The 19,864-nt window shown below is 33.9% G+C and overlaps 1 protein-coding gene across 1 annotated transcript; it reads right to left on the bottom strand.

Moving 5' to 3' along the window:
• Window positions 1-11,010: 11,010 nt before the first annotated feature.
• LOC143581600 (glutathione S-transferase APIC-like) lies at window positions 11,011-12,802 on the bottom strand. Its single transcript, XM_077064354.1, has 3 exons — window positions 12,613-12,802; window positions 12,480-12,528; window positions 11,011-11,553 (listed from the first exon to the last, which is right to left on the bottom strand). Exons 1-3 carry the CDS (start codon window positions 12,757-12,759, stop codon window positions 11,105-11,107), a joined length of 645 nt encoding a protein of 214 aa, XP_076920469.1. The 5' UTR covers window positions 12,760-12,802; the 3' UTR covers window positions 11,011-11,104.
• Between the last annotated feature and the right edge of the window lie 7,062 nt (window positions 12,803-19,864).

The raw sequence follows: 19,864 nt of genomic DNA, 5'->3' as shown, positions 1-19,864 counted from the left end.
GAGCAGGTGATCACTTGCTCAACTATTGAGGAAAATATTTATAATAAAAACCACTTGAAATTGAATTGTTTTACGTGATTAGGAAATTTGTTTTAAACGTTATAAATAACAATAAGATCATCTTGTAAGACTAGATGTTGTGGCCGTCAACCGCAGTTTAATTTCAGAGCGCTAGGAGCCGATGAATGTTGTGGTTTGCGAGGAAAAACTAGTCGTTGACTAGTAAACCGCAAAAGTTAATTATTTTAAGCTCTATAAAGATATCAAAGCTTTAGCCGTTTTTTATCAGCGCCTTCAATTCTTCAACCATGAATCCTTCGAAGCCAAACAACCCGTTTTCTCTTCAATCCCTTCAATCGAACGACTCAAACAATCCGTTGATGGACCAAACGTCTAAGCATACGAAAATAACGTTGTTCAATGATTATGTGTCATTTCAGTCCACTTTGGAATCACGTACTCAAATCAATCATAATGACACAGATGATGAGTTTGATCCTATGGAACTGGTTTGTATCAAAGCAAAAACCAAACCCTCATGGTCATGTTTAATCAATACGGAATTCAAATCGCAAATTAATAGTTTAGACTCAAAATTGATCGAGTGCACGTGTACAGGTCATTTACACTATCTTGAATCAAGATTTCGCTATTTACTACAATTTTTAATAATTTTGCTTCACATAAATTAATATAACATGAGGTGCTCACTCCTAACTTGTTTATTTGCATACACAACTTTTGATATTAAAAATAAGAGTCCAACATTTTTTAACTTTAGTTGAGGCTTAATACAAGTATATTATAGTAAACGTGATTAGTTGACATGTATTTAACTAATAAAAATATAAAATGCATAATTTTTTTATGCCACCTGTAGCCAAAAGTAAATAATCTATAGTAGTGTGTGGCTGCGTGCTACCACTTACGAGATATATGTATGCCAAATTTTCTTTTATAATTGGTGTTTTAAAATTCGTTGGGTGCTAGTTGACTGATGAGGTGAGAACTAAAAAATTAATTGGATTATAGTTTAGAAAAAAATCTTTTTATTTCCACTCATAATTGCCATATTAATTGTTTATTGGATTACATCAAAACAGAAGTCAGGCGGGCAACAAGCTGCGCCGCTACACCATTTTGAATCGCAAAACCCAATCTTTTAAAAACTATATTTGCTGATCTTGGAGTCATAACATTACTATGCATGACCCGCTGAACACGGGTAAGTAGCTCCACAGCTTCAGGCGTGAGGAAACCAAAAGTGTCAAAAGCAAATGGAATAAATACATGTTGGTTGTCAAGACACGCATTTTCATGTTTTGCCACCTAACCTGAAGCAGCTTTTAATGCGGCTTGACCGACCGCGAAACCACTACTCCCTAAGCCCACCAAAGGAGAAACCCCTGTTAAATCCACACACACGTGTTTCCCTCCTATCCATCCAAACACCAAAATGTCAGTCGGTCGAAGAGATGATTTTCCCACCGACGGGTCAGTCAGGAAATTCACAGATGCTTCTTTCTTAACAGAAATTCCAGCTCGCCTGAATATATCAAAGAGCACATCCCTAACCAGATCGTGTCGGTACTTGAACCCCGGGAGCTCTTTACAGTGCACCGCGTGCTCCCCATATGAGTCTAAACACGCTTTACGACAAACAGGACATATCTCATCAACTGGAAATAGAGGAATCATAAGGCGATACTTAAGGATACTACGATACTCCACTGGAGACATATGCTGGCCTAACCCATCTATAGGGATTGCAAGAAGAAAATCTTGAGCATGTGGTGCTTGTAGACACTCAAAAATGGCTTTTTGTCTGCTTGTCATGTTAAAGTGTGACTCCATGTCGTGAACAATTTTACTAAAAAGAGTGCTTGCCAATGCATGCTGGGCTTTAGAGGGGGCGGTCTCTTTGTTAGAGAAACTGCTAAAATCGAAGCTTGGAATCATATCACGAAGACAAGCCAGAGCACAAGAATAATCAGAATCCATCCCACATATACCACTGTCTCGCAAAATGTGATCCTGAAGCACCCACGATTGGGCTCTCGAGGCCACAAACGCATAAGAGGAAGCCTCTACTACCGGATACAACCCCAAACCCCCATTCTTAATGGGTAAGGAAGCAAGTCGCCATTGGAGGTCTCCAAAGAAAGGACCTCCACAAACTACAATGTCCTCGATCGCCTCACGCAATCCCTTGTCAAAAAACACCGCTGCCTCCATCATGTGTACAGGTTGGCATGTTCTCAAACCGAAGAAAAGTTTAGCAATACCCATACATGATCGAAGCAAAATTAACTCACTCTGCGGGTCACCAAGTTTTGGGAGAAGACGCATCAAATCAACAGCATTAGTAGCTCTCTTCTTTGCCAAACCCTTAATAAACCCGGTGTCTTTACTAACAGCTCCCCCAAGAAGCTTCACCTCTAATAATGGTCTCCCGATGTCAGCAGGGAATAAACCATCATGAGACTTCGTACCATCACAAGAAGGCCAAAATAGCTCAGTTTTCTTAATATTCAGTTCAAGACCCAAAGTTGGACCCGTAACCTTAATGATATCCAGCACTTTAGCCACCTCCATTGAATCTCCAATGACTGTCCCATCATCAAGATACCAGGCATGAAGAAGAAGCTTGCAATTGTCTCGAATCTGATGCACAAGGGGGTGTAAAACCAAGGAAAAAAGGAGTGGTCCCAATGGGTCTCCTTGTTGAACCCATGTGGTGGACCAAATATTATCATCCCCAAGATATAGTCTTGATGGCTGCCCATATAAAAATTCCACCCACAAGGAAATAGAAGGGCATCTGATCCTTACCTCATGAAGTAAAGCTGATCTATCCACCATATTAAATGCATTAGAAAAATCAACTGTAAGCATTGCAAGAGACCCATCAGTGTGGCGCTCACTCAATACCCTGTTGGCGCTATGTAATATGGCCTCCGCACCACCCGACACACCAACCCCAAACTGGAAATCATTAAGGTATTTGGTCATTTCTTTGCCAACCCCTTTCATAGCCACCTTAGAAACCAAACGCCTCCATATAGTACCCACTGCAATAGGTCGAATCCCGTTGTCGGGTTTTAAAAGCGGTGTAAGAGGAGCAGACGCGACAAACTCTGCCAAAGTAGACGGACATCTCCCTCCTAACCATAAATTAACCACTGCAGTTATAGCACATATGAGGTCAGTGGCAATGCCGACCCTTCTCCACAAAGAGCATCCAAAATATGTTGCGCTCTGAAACCGTCCCTCCCACACGAAGTTCCTTTGGGAAACGATTTAATGCAACCAATGACACTATCAACCTCTGCCCCAAGAGGAGGCTCGGAATAAGTCATGTTCGGCATAGCCGGCGGCTTCTTGTACGGGTGTTTAGCTTCTAAAGCCTTTGTGGTATCAGAATTGTAAGGTGCAACACCAGATGAGCATAACACCTTTACTGCAGCAGTAAAGTGACCATCTGCAACTTTTCGAAGACACTGTTTAATGTTATTGTTGACAAGATCCCCCTCCTTTTGAATATCCATGTCACCTTGGCCTAAGGACCTCAAACCAGAACCATTTAACAGATTTTTAATTAACATGGTAATACCGTCAACTTTCCCCCATGTGGCTAAAGAACTCATTATTGAATGATGTTGCATGGCTTTCCTATTCCCGGACCTGCTTTCGTGCCTATTTTTGGGTCTGAACACCTGTAAAGTGCAACGAGGAAGAAGTAACAGCCTAACCAACGCATCAACAGAATCTGGTTGAGCAACCACTTTATAGAGTGTTGTTTTCAAAGCTTGCGAAAAGGCCATCCGACAACTATGAGGGATACTCTTGATGGTAACGATAGGTACCTTAAGTACACGATCAAGGAGGGAGACATCCAACACGAAGGACTCATGAACAGTTGTCTCGGGGCCCTTGATAAAAGGTTTCGAAATCCCAATAATGTGTGTATCCGAGTCAATTGCATGATCATTAAACTTCACAATGCCATCAGGGTGATGACAAGCACGTTTCAAGCTCTGAAGGTTCATGCAATCCCCACACAACCATTGATCCAACACCTTCAATGTTTCATCCACTTTCAAAAACAAGCCATGGTCTGTAGAGATCGCCTCCCGCAACACACTTTTACGTTATTCTTTAGTAAGGTGCACACTCTTGAGATGAGAGATCAAACGAGAAATCCCCTTATTTCCCGCTCCACCATTCGAACAACAATGAAACGCACGGAACGGACACGGCCATGAGCCGTTCAAATTAGAGGAATGAGTTGTCATAAAATATGACAAAACGATACTAAAACTTAAAAAGACATTTCATCGAACACTTGGCGCGCAGTTATAAAGAAAACCCCGTTTCACATGATTGGAGGAAGACGATAGGATCGATGGCCGGTAAAGTCTTAGTGAAGATTAAAATCTTGAAAGACCGGGGATTGTTTTGTGTGTGGGGGGGGGGGGGGGGGTTGGGGGTTGGGGTTAAATGATTGAGCAATGAACAGATTGATGGGCTCATTTTAAAAATGAAAAGTATTGAGCTTAAACTCACATTCTTGACATCTTATTCAGTTATTCTATTCATCAATCTTGCAGAGTTAACGAACCTTGGCAGCTTACACATAAGATAGTATTGCATGTAGCTGGAATAACAACCAACAGGTTTTACTTGCAAAAACATCATTTGAAAACTCATTTTTACTTTTTAAAAAGTTCATTTTTTCATAATTTTTTGAGACTTCTGTATACTAACACATGTTAACCTCCGGGAAAGTTCCCAATGGTCCACCAGTAGATAGCGAACTAAGCTACAAACAGCAAGCTCGGGCTGCTCATTTTGAAAATCCTAGTTGTTGTCATAATTTGCACGTTGACGTCCAATCCCAAGCCCGAGTGTAACATCTCAAATTCTTGTTATATATTTTTGAGTAAGGTAAAATCATTTAAAATTGTCCAAATAAAAGATAGGAGGTAATATATATGTATTGGTACAAGTGGTTATATTTTATAGAATATACTAGGTTAGTTACTCGTGTTACATACGGGTGGAAAATAAAGAGAACGTAATATATATGTGTATGTTATGCATTTTAATGAATTGTAAATTACATATTTATTGTAGCCAATCTTCGGGCGGATTATACGCTGAGGCGGTACATTAAAGATTGCTTGTAAGCTTCTAACACTATTAAAGTGACAATATATTTATTTCATTTCAAATAATCATAAGTATACATTTACATCAATCAAATAACAATACATTGATATAAAAATAACAACTTATTTAAATACTCCTAAAGTCCAAACTAGTTATCTTCGTTCTTTGCACATCATTGTATCCTATAGCACGTTGGAAATAAAAATAATTGTCAACAATAATGTTGGTGAGAGTCCATCAAGTTTTGTTTATTTGTACAATACGAAAAGTAGAAAATTCATAAGTCAAGATGTAACGTCTTAATCATAAAGTAAAAGAAAAGTAGAAAATTCTCGTTCATTTGACACAAGTCAAATCTATTAAGGAACCCCCGTTTTCTCCAAACTACTCAGAGTATAGATAATGATAATGATACTGCCATACGTTCCAACAAAAGTTGAAGAATATGCTGCGCAAGTACGTCTCATTGAACCCTGCCACTTTGCATTTGAGTATATGTATGAGTTTTTCCATCAACAAAAACAGTAAACACTAGCACATAATCATATAATTTGTAAACAATATAATATGAAACAAATGCATACAAGACATGCATGTGAATTTTGGTTTACAACATGAAACATGAAATAACAATGAAAATTTGTAACTTTCTACACCCAAAACGTGTAAAAGTTAAAAGGGGTTATGAAAACTCACATGTGATAAGGGAGAACGTTAACGGGTAGGCGGTAACGGGAAGACGGTTTAAACGAGTTAATTCCACGAGTAGTCCCGAATTTATCCTAATTTTAAAGTATACCAAAGCAAATATCTAAACGAAGCAAACGAACTAGACATGATAGAATGGGTTTATAACGGATTTGGAATTGTTAACAAATAAAATATATTTTATAATAATTTTTATAAAATTGAATTAGAGTCGAAACAATTAAAATATTATTACATTTTGATTTTTAAACAATAAAATACTAATTTAATATTATGTACATATACATATTTATATATTAAACAAAAACTTATATTGAAAGTTTTGAGATGATCGATCTGTTTAGATGAGTAAAAACTAATCTTATTTTATTTATTTATAAAAGCTATACTAGGTTAAATCAAGAATATATATATATATATATATATGTATATATGTATGTATATACACATATATATACATATACGAAAAGTTTAAACGATCATTTAATTTTGATATACAAATAGTGTTCAGTCCGCTAAACAGTTAAAAATAGTATTAGTTTTTAAGGTATTAATTAATTTGAATAAAAGAAAATAACAATAAAATAAAAAGATAAGCAAAACCCGGGCCTATGGGAATCAAACTCACGGCCCATGACGGTTCACAGACATAACTAGAAATGCACTGGCCAGTTGAGCCGGTGCCTCACATGTTAATAGAGCATAACTAAAAGGATTTATACATCATATTAAATCATCCCAAACCTTATATAAACCCTAAATCCAATTCCTTTCGATTGAACGTGTAATCGCCTCTGTCAATCAAAATTGACAAAGGGTTTTATTGCATAGGAAAAAACGTTTTGAAAACACCTAATAATTACTTGGAAGGATAACGAATTGAATGAGATTGAGAGATTAGGGTTTCGGCTCAAGAACACGAGATAAAAAACAATCCCAAATAGTTTCTGAGAGAAAATTAATAAGGGGCTCTACTTGGCGTTGATGTGAGGAGTGTAAGGAACACTTGAATTGCAATACGACTCGTATTTATAGTATTTTGAGGTCGGGTCCGCTTTACCTGATATCGTGAATTCGGTGTCAATTGGCTGTAATATTGAGTAATTAGACAACGATTGAATGCGTAATTGAACGATTAATGTATAAAAATGACCAATTTCCGTGACTTGCGTCTTAATCAATGGATCATGAGGGGGGGCATGTACGGCTGACGGGGGCTGTAGGGGTGAGTAGAAAACTGAATTAACCGAACCGAAACCGAATTAACCGAAAAAACCGAACCGAAGCATTAACCGACGGTTAATTTTTTGTTTTTTTTTTAAAACCGAAATTTCGGTTTCGGTTTGGTTTTCCAGTTTTAAAAAATCGTAAAAAAACGAACCGAACCGATATGTGTTTTTACTTAAATATTAATACAATTATATGTGTTTTTTAGATGTGTATGACCGAAAATAAAACACCAAAAAGATCTACCGTTGATAGTGATGAAGATTATGAAGATGATGAAGATTGGGAGTAAACTTTGAAGATGAACAAGATGAAGAATGATGATTGAAACTAAACTTTTAATGTTTTTTGATTAAGAACTTTGTTGAATTTAAATTATAGTACTCTTGTAAGTTTGTATTCGTTTGGTTCCATGTAACAAATGCCTCTTTTTGTGTTTTGAATCTAATATGCATTTTCATTATTTTGGAATTTTTTTGCAATGTCTACACACATAAAAAAAACCGATTGTAACCGAAAACCGAAAAACCAAAAACCGAACGGTTTGTATATTCGAAAAACCGACTTTTTAGTTTCGGTTTTGGTTTCACCTAAAAACTGAACAGAACCGAACCGTGCTCACCCCTAACGGGAGGGAAAGGAAAAAAGAAAGGAAGAAAAATATTTTAAAACATTTGCACATGGGTCCCTAGAGTTTGACCGGGTAACTAAAAGTCGTAAAAACTAAGTTAAGGTTTTAAAATGCACTAGTTTAATAGTTTTTAATATTCGTTTAACGAATAAATAAAACTCGAGCAACACAGAAAAATAATTAATCATTAATGTTATTAAATTATGTATATCCGAAAAATAATAAAAAAATAAACAGGTCATGTATTTAGGTACAAAATTTGACGAATGACACCTTTATATTAATGGATAATTTCACATTAATTATAAGGTATTACACCGTTGTTTTTATTAAAACAAAAAAAATACAAAGACTGACAGAGTAAAATGACAACTTAAAACATCTTTCTAACTTAAACTGTAAACCAAAAAAGTATATATATTAATAAAAGAACTATATCACGGTCGGCAGCAGGAACTCAGATCTTTCTAACTTAAACCATGACAACTTAAAACACTTTTCAAACTTAAAGGTCGATGGTAGGAACTTACAATAAATTTTAGTGCTGTTTCTTTCTGGTGACCAAATTACCATTTTGTCTTTTTAATATGCTTTATATGTAATATAGAATATATATATATATATATATATATGTATATATATATGCTAAGTATAAAATGAAAACCCACTTGAGTTGTGAAAACTCTAGAAACTCATTCTCAACCACATATTTTTAATTAATGTTTAAATCTTGTGATCCATAATTAAAGTGAATAAAAAATATAAATATAAATATAACTTTTTCTCTCTCCTGAAAATATATATAAAAATTAGTAAAAAAATGTTAAAAAATAGCAAACATTTTTTTTGATGTTTTGTATTAAATGTTACAACATAAATTACATGTAACAAAAGAAAACCGATGTTACATAGGGTTTTCATAACTCAAGTTGGTTTTTATTTTAACCTTACCCTATATAGGCTAAGTATATATATATATATATATATATATATATATATATATATATAATATTATTTAATTATTTACCTTAATTTTATATATAATAATTATTATAAAAATAAAAAATTATCAAAAGTTATATGATTTATGGATATTAGTTTTATAGTTTTCTAATAAAAGCATAGATTACTTGTGTGAAAAAATAACAGTAGGCTAATATCAAGGTGTGAACATAGCATTAATAATGATTTCTATTGTAGATAAATGTGGAAATTATAAAGTAAGGATTAGTGATAAGATAGTACTAAAATGAAAATATGAGTAAATTATTGTTCACCTTTGAAACTTAAATGAATGATCCTTTGCGTAAATATGTTGTCACGGGTTATGTCCTTGGTCTATTGGATGTCTATTCTGGAGTTAAGTGGAAAACATGTTAGGTGGTTTGGTCAAAGGATGTGTACTTTGATGTTTCAGTCCACATTGGAGTAAAACATGTCGCAACACGTGATAAAGAATGATTCGTGTACGTTTTGGCGTTTTGTGATGATTTCTACATGTTGATATGAACCTACCAAGAAGAAAACTATAACTATCGTATTTTTTTAAAAAAGTATACTAAAATTTTAATGTATACCAGACCATTTATATAAACTATAAAGTATAGTATACTAAAATTTTAACTATCGTATATAAGTATACTAAAATTCTCATCCTATACATTATCTTCATCATTTTTAAATTTTAAAAAAAGTCTATTAAAAACTAACTTCATCCCATCCACCATTCGTTTACGCCAACATTAAATTATAAAAAGTTATTATACCAACTTTTTATATATAAAATGCTACTATTCATCATTATTTAAATTATTGTGAGTGTATAAAAACGAGTAATATAATAAAATAATTATTTGTGAGTAAGATAAAGATAAAAATGATGGATGAGTTGTGGGAGATTTTTAAAAATAAGTATTAAATTTTGAAAAGTATAAATTTTAGTTAAATTATAGGATAAAAAATGATGAATGAAACGTGAATGCTCTAATATATTTGTTATCTTTCTTTTTCTTTTTTATTCTTTTAATTTTTGAACAAATTTCCCATTAGTTACCTCTTTGAAAATCATATCAATAAAAGAATTCATTTTTGAACAAAGTTGTTATAATAGTTTTTTATATATATAAAAAGTTACTATTCATCATTCTTTAAATTATTATGAGTACTTTGACAATAATGAAGTTTGATTCTTTAAAAATAGAAAGTTGTTGGCCAAAATGGTTATAGTGGACTAAAGGTAATTATTCATATTTTGTTAATCACGTTCGACTGGTAATTTTTTAACTACTATATTTCTACTCTTTAGATGTTTTTAAGAGAGTTGACAAGATGAAGATCGAATGAAGATTGAAGAGACGCGTCGTTGGATTTTTCTTGTTTTGTTTTGTTTTGATTTTTCAAGTATGAATTGCTTTTGTTTTTTTTTTCTTTTATTTTTTCTGTTAATGTTGGATATTTCAAGTTTGGATGAAAGTTTTGGATTTTTAAAGTTTGATGAATGGTTATATTTGTTTTGGATGATTGTGTAGTTGTGGTTTGGATAAATGTTTATGCTTCAAATGAGCCAGGATCATTTGCAAGTATGCGCATGTGCGTCTTGGATAATTGTTTTTGAATATGTGGTCTATAAACTTGTTAATGTGTTTCCATTTCAAATGGGTCATTCGCAAAATCGGTTCTCATGGTGAACCAGTTTACAACCCGTTAACCACTTTAAACCCGGTCTGACCCGTATATAAACAGTTCTGTTCCGGGTTTGAAAATCCCGTCTAAAAAGTTCCGGTTTCGGACCGGGTTGTACCCGTTGCACACCCTTATACCAGACCATTTATGTAAAATATAAGAGCATTCTCATCTCATTCATCATCTTCTTCTCCATCTTTTAATTTTAAAAAGGCCTACCAAAAACTAACTTAATCCCATCCAGCATCTGTTACCCTAACCTTCGATTATAAAAAGTTATTATACAAATTTTTTACATATAAAAAGTCACCATTCATCATTTTTTAAATTACTGTGAGTGCATGAAAACGAAAAATATAATAAAATAATTATTTGTAATTAAGATAAACATAAAATGATATATGAGGTGTAAGAGATTTTTAAAATTTGGTATTAAATTTTGAAAAATATGGATTTTAGTTAAATGATGATATAATGGTTATCTTTCTTTTTCTTTTTCTTTTTCTTTTTTATTCTTTTAACTTTTGAACAAATTTCCCATAAGTGACCTCTTTTAAAACCAAAACTAACTTTTATATATTATAGTTGGCAGTGATCGCTGCTCAACATCAAACACGAAATTACCTAACAATACAACCACCACAAGCACAACGTACAACTCACACAGCTATCTTAAATCTTAAATTAATATGCAGGCACACCAAAAACCTTCACACATGCAGGCCTAGCAAACATATCCGTAACCCACGCGCTCACATGTGGCCGCTCGTGAAGCACGCGTTCCGTCTTCGTCCCCAGCAGAAAGCTAGTCATAGGCGCGTGCGACAGATCCGCCAACGAGAAGCTATCTCCGCCCAAATACTTGGTCTTGGACAACCGCTCTTCGTACACGTCAAGCACACTCGCCAGCTTCTTCTCCTCAGCATTCACGATGTCCTCATCAGCCTTCTGTCCGAATAAAACCCGCTTCATGTATAGCTCCCAGCCTAATTTCACTATCGCCGGTTGAAATTGATGAGCCTCCACTTCCGACCACACGTCTTCCACAGCCGCCTTCTTCGGATCCGGGCTTATAAGATCCGTTCCCTTACCCGCGTATGCAACTGATATGTACCGTGCAATCGCCCTTGATTCTGCAACAAATCACAAATGTTAAGCATACTCCACTTTACACCAATAATTCAAATATACTCATTTGCATCGGTTTTAACTAGGCCTGTAAATGAGCTCAGCCCGAGCTCTACTTGGCTTCAGCTCTGCTCATTTTGACTTACGAGAGGCCGAGCTCCGGTGTGACTTGTAAAATTATTACATTGAAGTAGAAAGAAGGTAAAACTTAAAAATACGTAAGTCCCATACAAGGCTCGAGCTATGGCTGTTCAAAAAGCTCGAGGCATGAAGCTCGTGACTCGCTCGATAAAAGCTCGAATAAAACTAGCTGTAAAAAAAGTTGATTTGAAACACCATGAGCTGATTTGATCATTTTTGTAACCGAGCCAAAATTGACCCAGGCTCGGCTCGAGTCATGGCCCGGCTCGTTGGCTCGATCTTAAGCTCGTTTAAGTTCAAAACCGAGTTAGAGCCTAGCTAAGTTGCCTCTTTTAATTTTGAGCCCGAACTCGAACCCAACCTGGCTCGGCTCGAGTCATGGCCCGGTTCGTTGGCTCGACCTTAAGCTCGTTTACGTTCAAAATCAAGTTAGAGCCTAGCTAAGTTGCCTCGTTTAATTTCGCCCGAGCTTGAACCACCCTGGCTCAACTCGGGCTCTACTCGTGATCAGCCTTAGCTTGAGCTGGGCTCAATAACTAAACGAGCTTTATTTGAGGCTCAGGCTAAGCGTGAGCTTGAAAAACTCGGTTCATTTCAAACATTTTATAGATCCGAGCTCAAGTAACTCGCAAGGAAGTCGGCTAGTTTTGCACCCCTTGTGTAAACTTGGATCTCCTTTTTAAAAAGGATGTGCCTCAACTAAATGGGGTAGGCTCACACTAACAGCAGTTATTGAAATTAAGACGCAACAAACAACATTTGTGTGATGTAAATTTAAAGCCATGATTACCAAAGAGCTTGAGATCGCCGTCCTCGAATGCCGGAATCTGACCGAACGGCTGCATACATATCAAATACGGAGAAAGTGAATTAACGTATTTATGTGGAAACTAATTAGTAATTACTATGTGAGTTGTTCTTACGTTTCGTTCAAGCATATGCGGTTTTTTGTGTTCGCCGGTGGCTAAATCGACGGTAATGAGCTCGAAATCGATGTCTTTCTCGGCTAGGCAAAGAAGTACACGGAGAGTGGCGGCGGAGAACATGGAGCCGTACACTTTGATTGCCATTTTAATGGTAGCAAAATTTTTGTTGATTCCAAAATGTAGCAGCTAGAAGATAAGTAATTTGAGATGTATGTGGGGTGGGTGTGGGTTTAAATAAGAGAGACATGAGTAGAGTACTAGTGTGTTACGTCTTAGGTGACGTCATAATAATTTAAATCAAACATGTCTTATTATTATAGTTCCAAAAAAATAAACATGTGAATAAAACAAATATCAATAGCAATGGTTATATTACTTTAAATGTGGTATGAGAGTCGGTAGCAATGGTTATATTACTTTAAATGTGGGGTATGAGAGTCATGTGGTCATGAACAAGTATCAATAGCAATGGTTGTATTACTTTATGCACATTTGCAAAAAAGAAAAAGAAAAAAGTTTGGTCTCTGAGTTCTTAATAAATTTTGGCTCAAAAACTAAATTCCTATAAGTGAATAGTATTTTGTTTTGGTGTCTATTGTCTCAAGAACATCGCTAATGATATTTATGAAATGTTATAAACTCGTTATTCTTGTTTACGTAGCCATATTGAGTAGTTGGGTACAAGTGCAATCTTGTGCTTAATCATTTAAAGATCCGACTAATTAAAAGATGGCCTCTAAATGGGTTAGCATATTTTTGAAACTTACTTATTAAGAGGCTTATTGAACTATTAAGAGATTGCTTTCAAGTGAGCTAAACACCCTTAAGTGGCCTTAACCTCTGACTGATTCAAAGACAACCTTTTAATGGAATCATTAAAATATAATTGAGCAACCCTTAATTTTGACTTGTTTTTTTTTTTTTTTGAAATTGACATTTTAACCCTCATGATAAATGAAAGTTAATTAAAAGTGTTATTGAAATGAGTATGAATAATTGAATATAAAGGCAAGATAATTGTGTATATGGTGATCTATTTTTTTATTTTTGAATTTGGTGTTTTATGTGAGTTTAGACATAAAAAGGATCAATTGTGTTTTGACTAGTTTGACAGGTAAATCCTGGATTCATATGTTCATTTTTACCTATTTCAATGTGTTTAAGGAGTTAAATTCGCAAATAAAAGCAAGCATATATAAATAAAAGTAAACATATATGAAATCCTAAGTTTTGTATAAAACGGGTCAAAAAGGAGCATGCCACGTGATACAAATTCAAACACAATCCTTTGTGAGCGAATGAGTTACAATAGTTTAGGAATACTAATTAGAGTATGATTAGTGAAGAAATTGGTTGAAATAATCAATATGTTGATTAGACAATTGTTGTATACTAAATTTGGCATGTTAATGAGAACTTTTGGTTGATAGAATCAGGTAATTAGATATATCTCATCTAATATTATACATGTCACAAAAGAAAGTAAAATAAACAGAATAATATATTAAATTACGTAGAAATAGAAGACAAGCAGGCAACAAGCTATGCCGCTACCAGAATAGACAAAAACTTACAAATCGAATAAAGAGAAGTAGAGAACCCCATAACACCCCTTGCAATTATTACCCCGTTAATATTTTTTTTATTTCTTTTCGAATTGAAAAAAAACACACACACTAAAAACTTAAAAAAAGCAAGTATTTCAAAATAGAAATAAAATAATAAAATCATGACCCATATTTCATTAATTTAAAAAATAACATATTTGAAATGTACATAATTAATAAAGAAAACCTAAAATACTTAAAAAAAAAAACATAGATGTCATATGGGTTGGAATTTAGTATTTATTTTTTAAAGACAATTTCAATTATTTGTATTCGTTTATTAGGTTTTGTTTTCTTCTCCATGTATCATTTCCAGGTCGTTGGAGGCCTCGTCTGAGAAATCTGAACTTGATATGTTTATTCTCTGCTCATCTCAACCTACAAATATTTAGCTTGGTTCATGATACACCCCATAGTGCCCCCCGGGGGGGGGGGGGTATGGTGCTCTGAAACGCTCAAGTTTACGTGTTCTAATACATACATGTCAATTAATTTAAAACACACACACATGCACACAATTCAATCATTTTGTTTATAATATTTGTTCTTTTGTGTATGATTTTTATTAAAACAAATGGCACCGCAAGCTTGTTTTTATAGCGTTTGAAAATTACTTCAAATACCTGAGTGAACTTTCTTAAGACAGGATGTTAACCGCCCGCACTAATTAACTCCTTAGTCCTTACTCACAAACTAAAGATAGTGGTGAAAAAAAAATTTGAATAATTGATCTAAACAAAAAGGCAAGTTGTCTTAGCTAAATCAGTTAATTCAGTTTTCTCTAATAACCTATTATAATGATTCAGTTTTGATTATATGTATTTATACAACATAAAATCACAACGAACCGATAAACACACATGCACACGAACTCACAAGTAACTGATTTAACTAGTACATAACAGAAAGGTATTTTGATAAAAACAAATCAGTTTAAATGAACAAAGGAAAAAAAAAAGAAAATTCCATGTGTAATGAAACAAAAATAGACAATGGTTTCAAATTTTCAACTAACCTTATACACCGAGAAAAAAAAAGAAAAAAAAAAAAAGCCAACCTAACGTTTACAAACCAATTAACCAAAATCAACCAATATAAGCGTGTTTTTACTAACCGGGGTGTGATTTGCTTCGGTCCATGGCAATCAAACTGATTCTGATCAAGGCTCATGAGAAAGATAAATATGATGTTTGATTTACTCATAGTGACCTAATTAATAGTTCTCAGCTTATCTTAATCTTAATACTATAATAAAAAGAAAAAAAACTACAATGTGATTTGTTTAGAAAGAATCAAGACAATGACAATAAATCTCAAGTTAACTTAAAATTATAACTGGCAGTTTCTATTTAAGATATTGAAGAAACACTAATCGACCCCGGGCAGATTACGGATAATCTGGGGGTTAAATAGATGTTTCCCACGAGGGGTTAGATCCGGCAAAGATGGTTCTTCTGATAACCTGCAAAACAGACACCGTGAGCTCGTCACTGAGAAGGGGGGGGGTACCTCCTTGTGACCACCCTCCGGCGTGAGAATCAGACTAGATTGCTCTTGAATATAAGTGTATATTAAGAGATTGCTAGAGCAGATATCAGGTATAAGATGTAAGATACAAGATGAGATGAGATGATCATACCATTTGGGGTATTTATAGCCGAAGGTAGGTTTCCAAGAGGGTATAACCGGTTGAATAGTATTCCTGTTCTACCAACTGTGGCCTACGCACGTGCCATGCTGGTAGTTGGTGGGTAGGCAGCGGCTGACAGTGACCAGGCCTGCTGTGTACTATTCCTTTTCCACCAACTGCAGGCTATGCACGTGGTATGACAGGAGTTGGTGAGTAGGTAGCGGCTAATAGTGACATACAGTACAAGAGCATGCTGCTCGCCATACTGTTGTCAATGGGCTGTCGTATCTCTGGTCAGATCTTTTGCCCATACCTCGTCAGGTACAGTACAAAAGACCTTCCAGTATCGTACGGACTGGCTCATTTGGGCGGGAGTATTCCCCCTTTGCTCATTCCTTCAGGTGACTACTGAATTATTGAGAGCTAAGTGCCTTGTGCGTGTAGCCTTGCTGCGCGGGTGGCCTTCCCTGATGGCTTGTATCCGCAGCTGCGGGAACAGGCGGAGTACTTCGCCATTGGGAGGCATTTCCTGCGGGAACAGCTTGCGTACTGCGCGTAAGGACGTCACGTCTCTGAGCATGGTGGATCCTGCGGATCCAGTTGGTTTCTGCGCAGACGTCTCTCTTCAAGGTGAATCCTGCGGGTCCAACTGGGCTCTACTGAGACCTACCTCTTCAGATATTAGAGACAGAACTTAATTAGAAACATTGATTTAATAGCAGTTTGTAAAACAATGATTTAGTAGCATATTTTTAAAGTCTCAAAAAGACATCTAGATGGTAGTTGTAGTTATATATGATTAACATAAGTAGCTTAAGATCTTTAGTGACCCATTAACAAAGATAAAACCTTTAAAATAAAAAAGGTTGAGAGGTCTCGATTTTAAGTCTACCAAATCATTGAAATTTGTTTATAAAAAACTAGGTTTAGAGTCTGTGTGATGCACGGGATGCTTAAAAAAATACAGTTAAGTCATAAAAATTAACTGATTAAATTTATAAGATGCCTGCATTTTATCAAATTAAATAGTTTTATAAGTTCAGATTATATTTTCAAATGGAATATTCATATTAATACGTGGTGCATTCTAAACAATTTTTTTCTTAATGACGAGAAAGATGCTCATATTGATTTTATAAATTGTAATTATATTTTTAATAGAATAGCAAATTTTAATAAAAGATGATAAAATATTTCATTATAAACATTAAAAAGAACATCATATATACAATTAGCATGAATAAAACATACTTTTGTATTACAGTTTTGAATGAAAACTCAAAGCACATTGAATGAATATATGAGAATAAAATTGATATTCATTTATAATTTATTCATGTCTTTATCATCTTATACCTATAAATATCGTTAATTAAATTTTACTATATTTATCTCCTACATTCAAAAGTATATATAAATTAATTTAATAAGAATAAGGTAGATCTTATTTTATTAGAGATATAAATATCTTGATTATATTAACATAAATAATCGTATATTTTTAATTCCTATAATTTAGGTGATTAACTGTTTGATTAAAGGGCTTATTGATATGTTTTGATTACACTAATATAAATACGTTTTATTAAAAATAAAAACTAATTAGGGAGAAATGTATGATAGAATGTGTTTCTAAATTATTTTCTTTTCATTAGAATAGATAAATATAAGAACGGTAAACAATCTCTCAATATATATTAGAAAAAATAATAGTCGGTTAATGTATATAAGATTTTCTAAATTATAAATAATCGAGTGTGGCTGGACAAGACAGCTGGAAATAAGTCCTTCTAGAAACTTTACGCTTTTGTAAAATAAATGTTTTTTTTCCTCTTTAGCAAAGCCTTGTTTTCAATAAACGTGTTCATACGCACTTCTAGAAACTGTGTCGTCGTCTTTCAGGAATAAATGCTTTTTGAATCGTAGACAATATGTTTTTTTTAAAAGTAAAGAAAATTTAAGGATCATTAATTGCCACATATATATATATATATATATATATATATATATATATATATATATATATATATATATAGGGTGAGATCTAGTAAAAACTCCTCTTAAATAAAAAACTTAAAAACTTTTAAAAACTCCTAAAAAACAATTTTTAACTTTTAAAAAAAAAAATTTTTGAAGTTTCTTTTTTTCCCATTATTTTTATATGTTGTTATTGGTTCAAAAAAAAAAACTTGTCGTTAACCTCGTCGGTATAGTGCGCATGTGTAATAGTGTGCATTGCATATATGCAAAAGTGTTTGTATTGCATAGAATACAACACTATTGCACATATTTGATACACACTATTGTATAAATGCAATATAAGACTAATACACTCATCAAATACACATTAGTACGTATGTGTAATATAACATTAACTCACAAGTGCACCACATCGACTTTTATTTTATTATTACTTTTTCCCATATAATACAATACTACTACACATATACAATACACAAATATTGAATATATGCAATAAAATACTATTAAACTCAAAAATACATAGTAATACAAATGTGTAATACAACGGTATCGCACAGTAATACGTATGTGCATTACAGCGGTTTTTTTTATTTTTTTTATATAAGAAAATATAAGAATAATGGCTAAAACAGAATTTTGAAAATATTTTTTTATTTTTAATACGTTGTTTGGCTTTATGTAACACAAGGAATCCTTAACTAAATTTATAGGAATGTGAAACCTGGAATGTGCAATCCTGCCTCATGATAACAGAAAAGATGCGATTCCACTTGAAGCAACAATTAAAACAATCTTGCATTCAGATCTTAAAGATGCAGATAAGGTCTTCCAAAGAAATGTTTTTCCTGTCCCATCGAAACCATAAATAAAAAAGACGCCTCCTTTCTTCTTACTGACTGCTGTAATGATTTCTTTATATATAAGTCGTTGTTCATCGGTTGGTGAAGAAAAAAGCTGATCAAACTCTTCAACTAACACCTCCTTATCTTAAGCCAGTTCTTCGCTAAGTAGAAGATTGTTTACAGAAGATATAGAATCATGATCAGGATATGGCATGGTTGAAAACTTTTTTAGAGTGAGTTATTTCTTTGTAGAAACTTTTCAAGCTCAAACAACGTAAGGTTCTTAATTTGTTGCTCATTAAGTACTAATCCTGCAAAAGTATTAGATAAACATTGTTTACATTAAGTAAATATACTAATTTCTAACTATAACTATAACTAATAGCAATTTGTAGAAACTTATAAATGTTAGATATCTAGATGCTTTAAAAGAAGACGTTGGTTGTAGAGAATATTATCTGACAGGTAATTCCACGTCCTTTCCCATAAAACTTCAGGTCTACAAATACTCTTAGACATTAACATTGTAGCGAATAAACTTCGTAAATAATAACCGGTACCTGAGAAACTTGCTTATGAGATTGCTTCAACGTATTCATTGTCATCATCCAAAAAGCCATATGCGTAACATGCATCTCTAAACGTAGGATGTACCACATGATGTACTGTTTTAATTTCATCGAATGATGTTGGAACTTTTACCTTGTTCAACAAAATTCTTAAATAATATGCTTCACCAAGAGAGGGGAAACTGAATAAATTTTACCAATTCAAACCCCTTTTTTTCCTTTTTTCCCACTGCGTTTATCGTCTTTCCAAACAAACTGTGTAGGAAATTCAACATAACTTAGTTTACGTGCTTCTGGGTATGTTTTATTGGAGTTCATCCATTCTAGAAACATGGAAGCAGCCACCGAAGGTTATCTAAGACATCATCGATATCATCTAAATTTTCATATATAACTTGTTGTTGTCTTGGAAGATGAAAAGGAAGCCTAATAACTTAAGGATTCCTATATTGAACATCATATGAGAAAATCTGCCATGATGCTTCGTATGCAGATATATATCTACAACTACAGTAGTCTTTTATTTCATCTACTGATTCTTGATGGTCATTTTGTTTATTGGTTGGTACAAAACAAATGCTAGCTCTATCATGGCCTTTGTTTATATATTAAATAAAA

This window comes from Bidens hawaiensis, unplaced genomic scaffold (assembly GCF_021521415.1).
Source record: "Bidens hawaiensis isolate Kalapana, Puna unplaced genomic scaffold, B.hawaiensis_p1.1 tig00031109_1, whole genome shotgun sequence".
NCBI classification, from domain to species: Eukaryota; Viridiplantae; Streptophyta; class Magnoliopsida; order Asterales; family Asteraceae; genus Bidens; species Bidens hawaiensis.
This window is presented reverse-complemented; position numbering and strand designations above follow the sequence as displayed.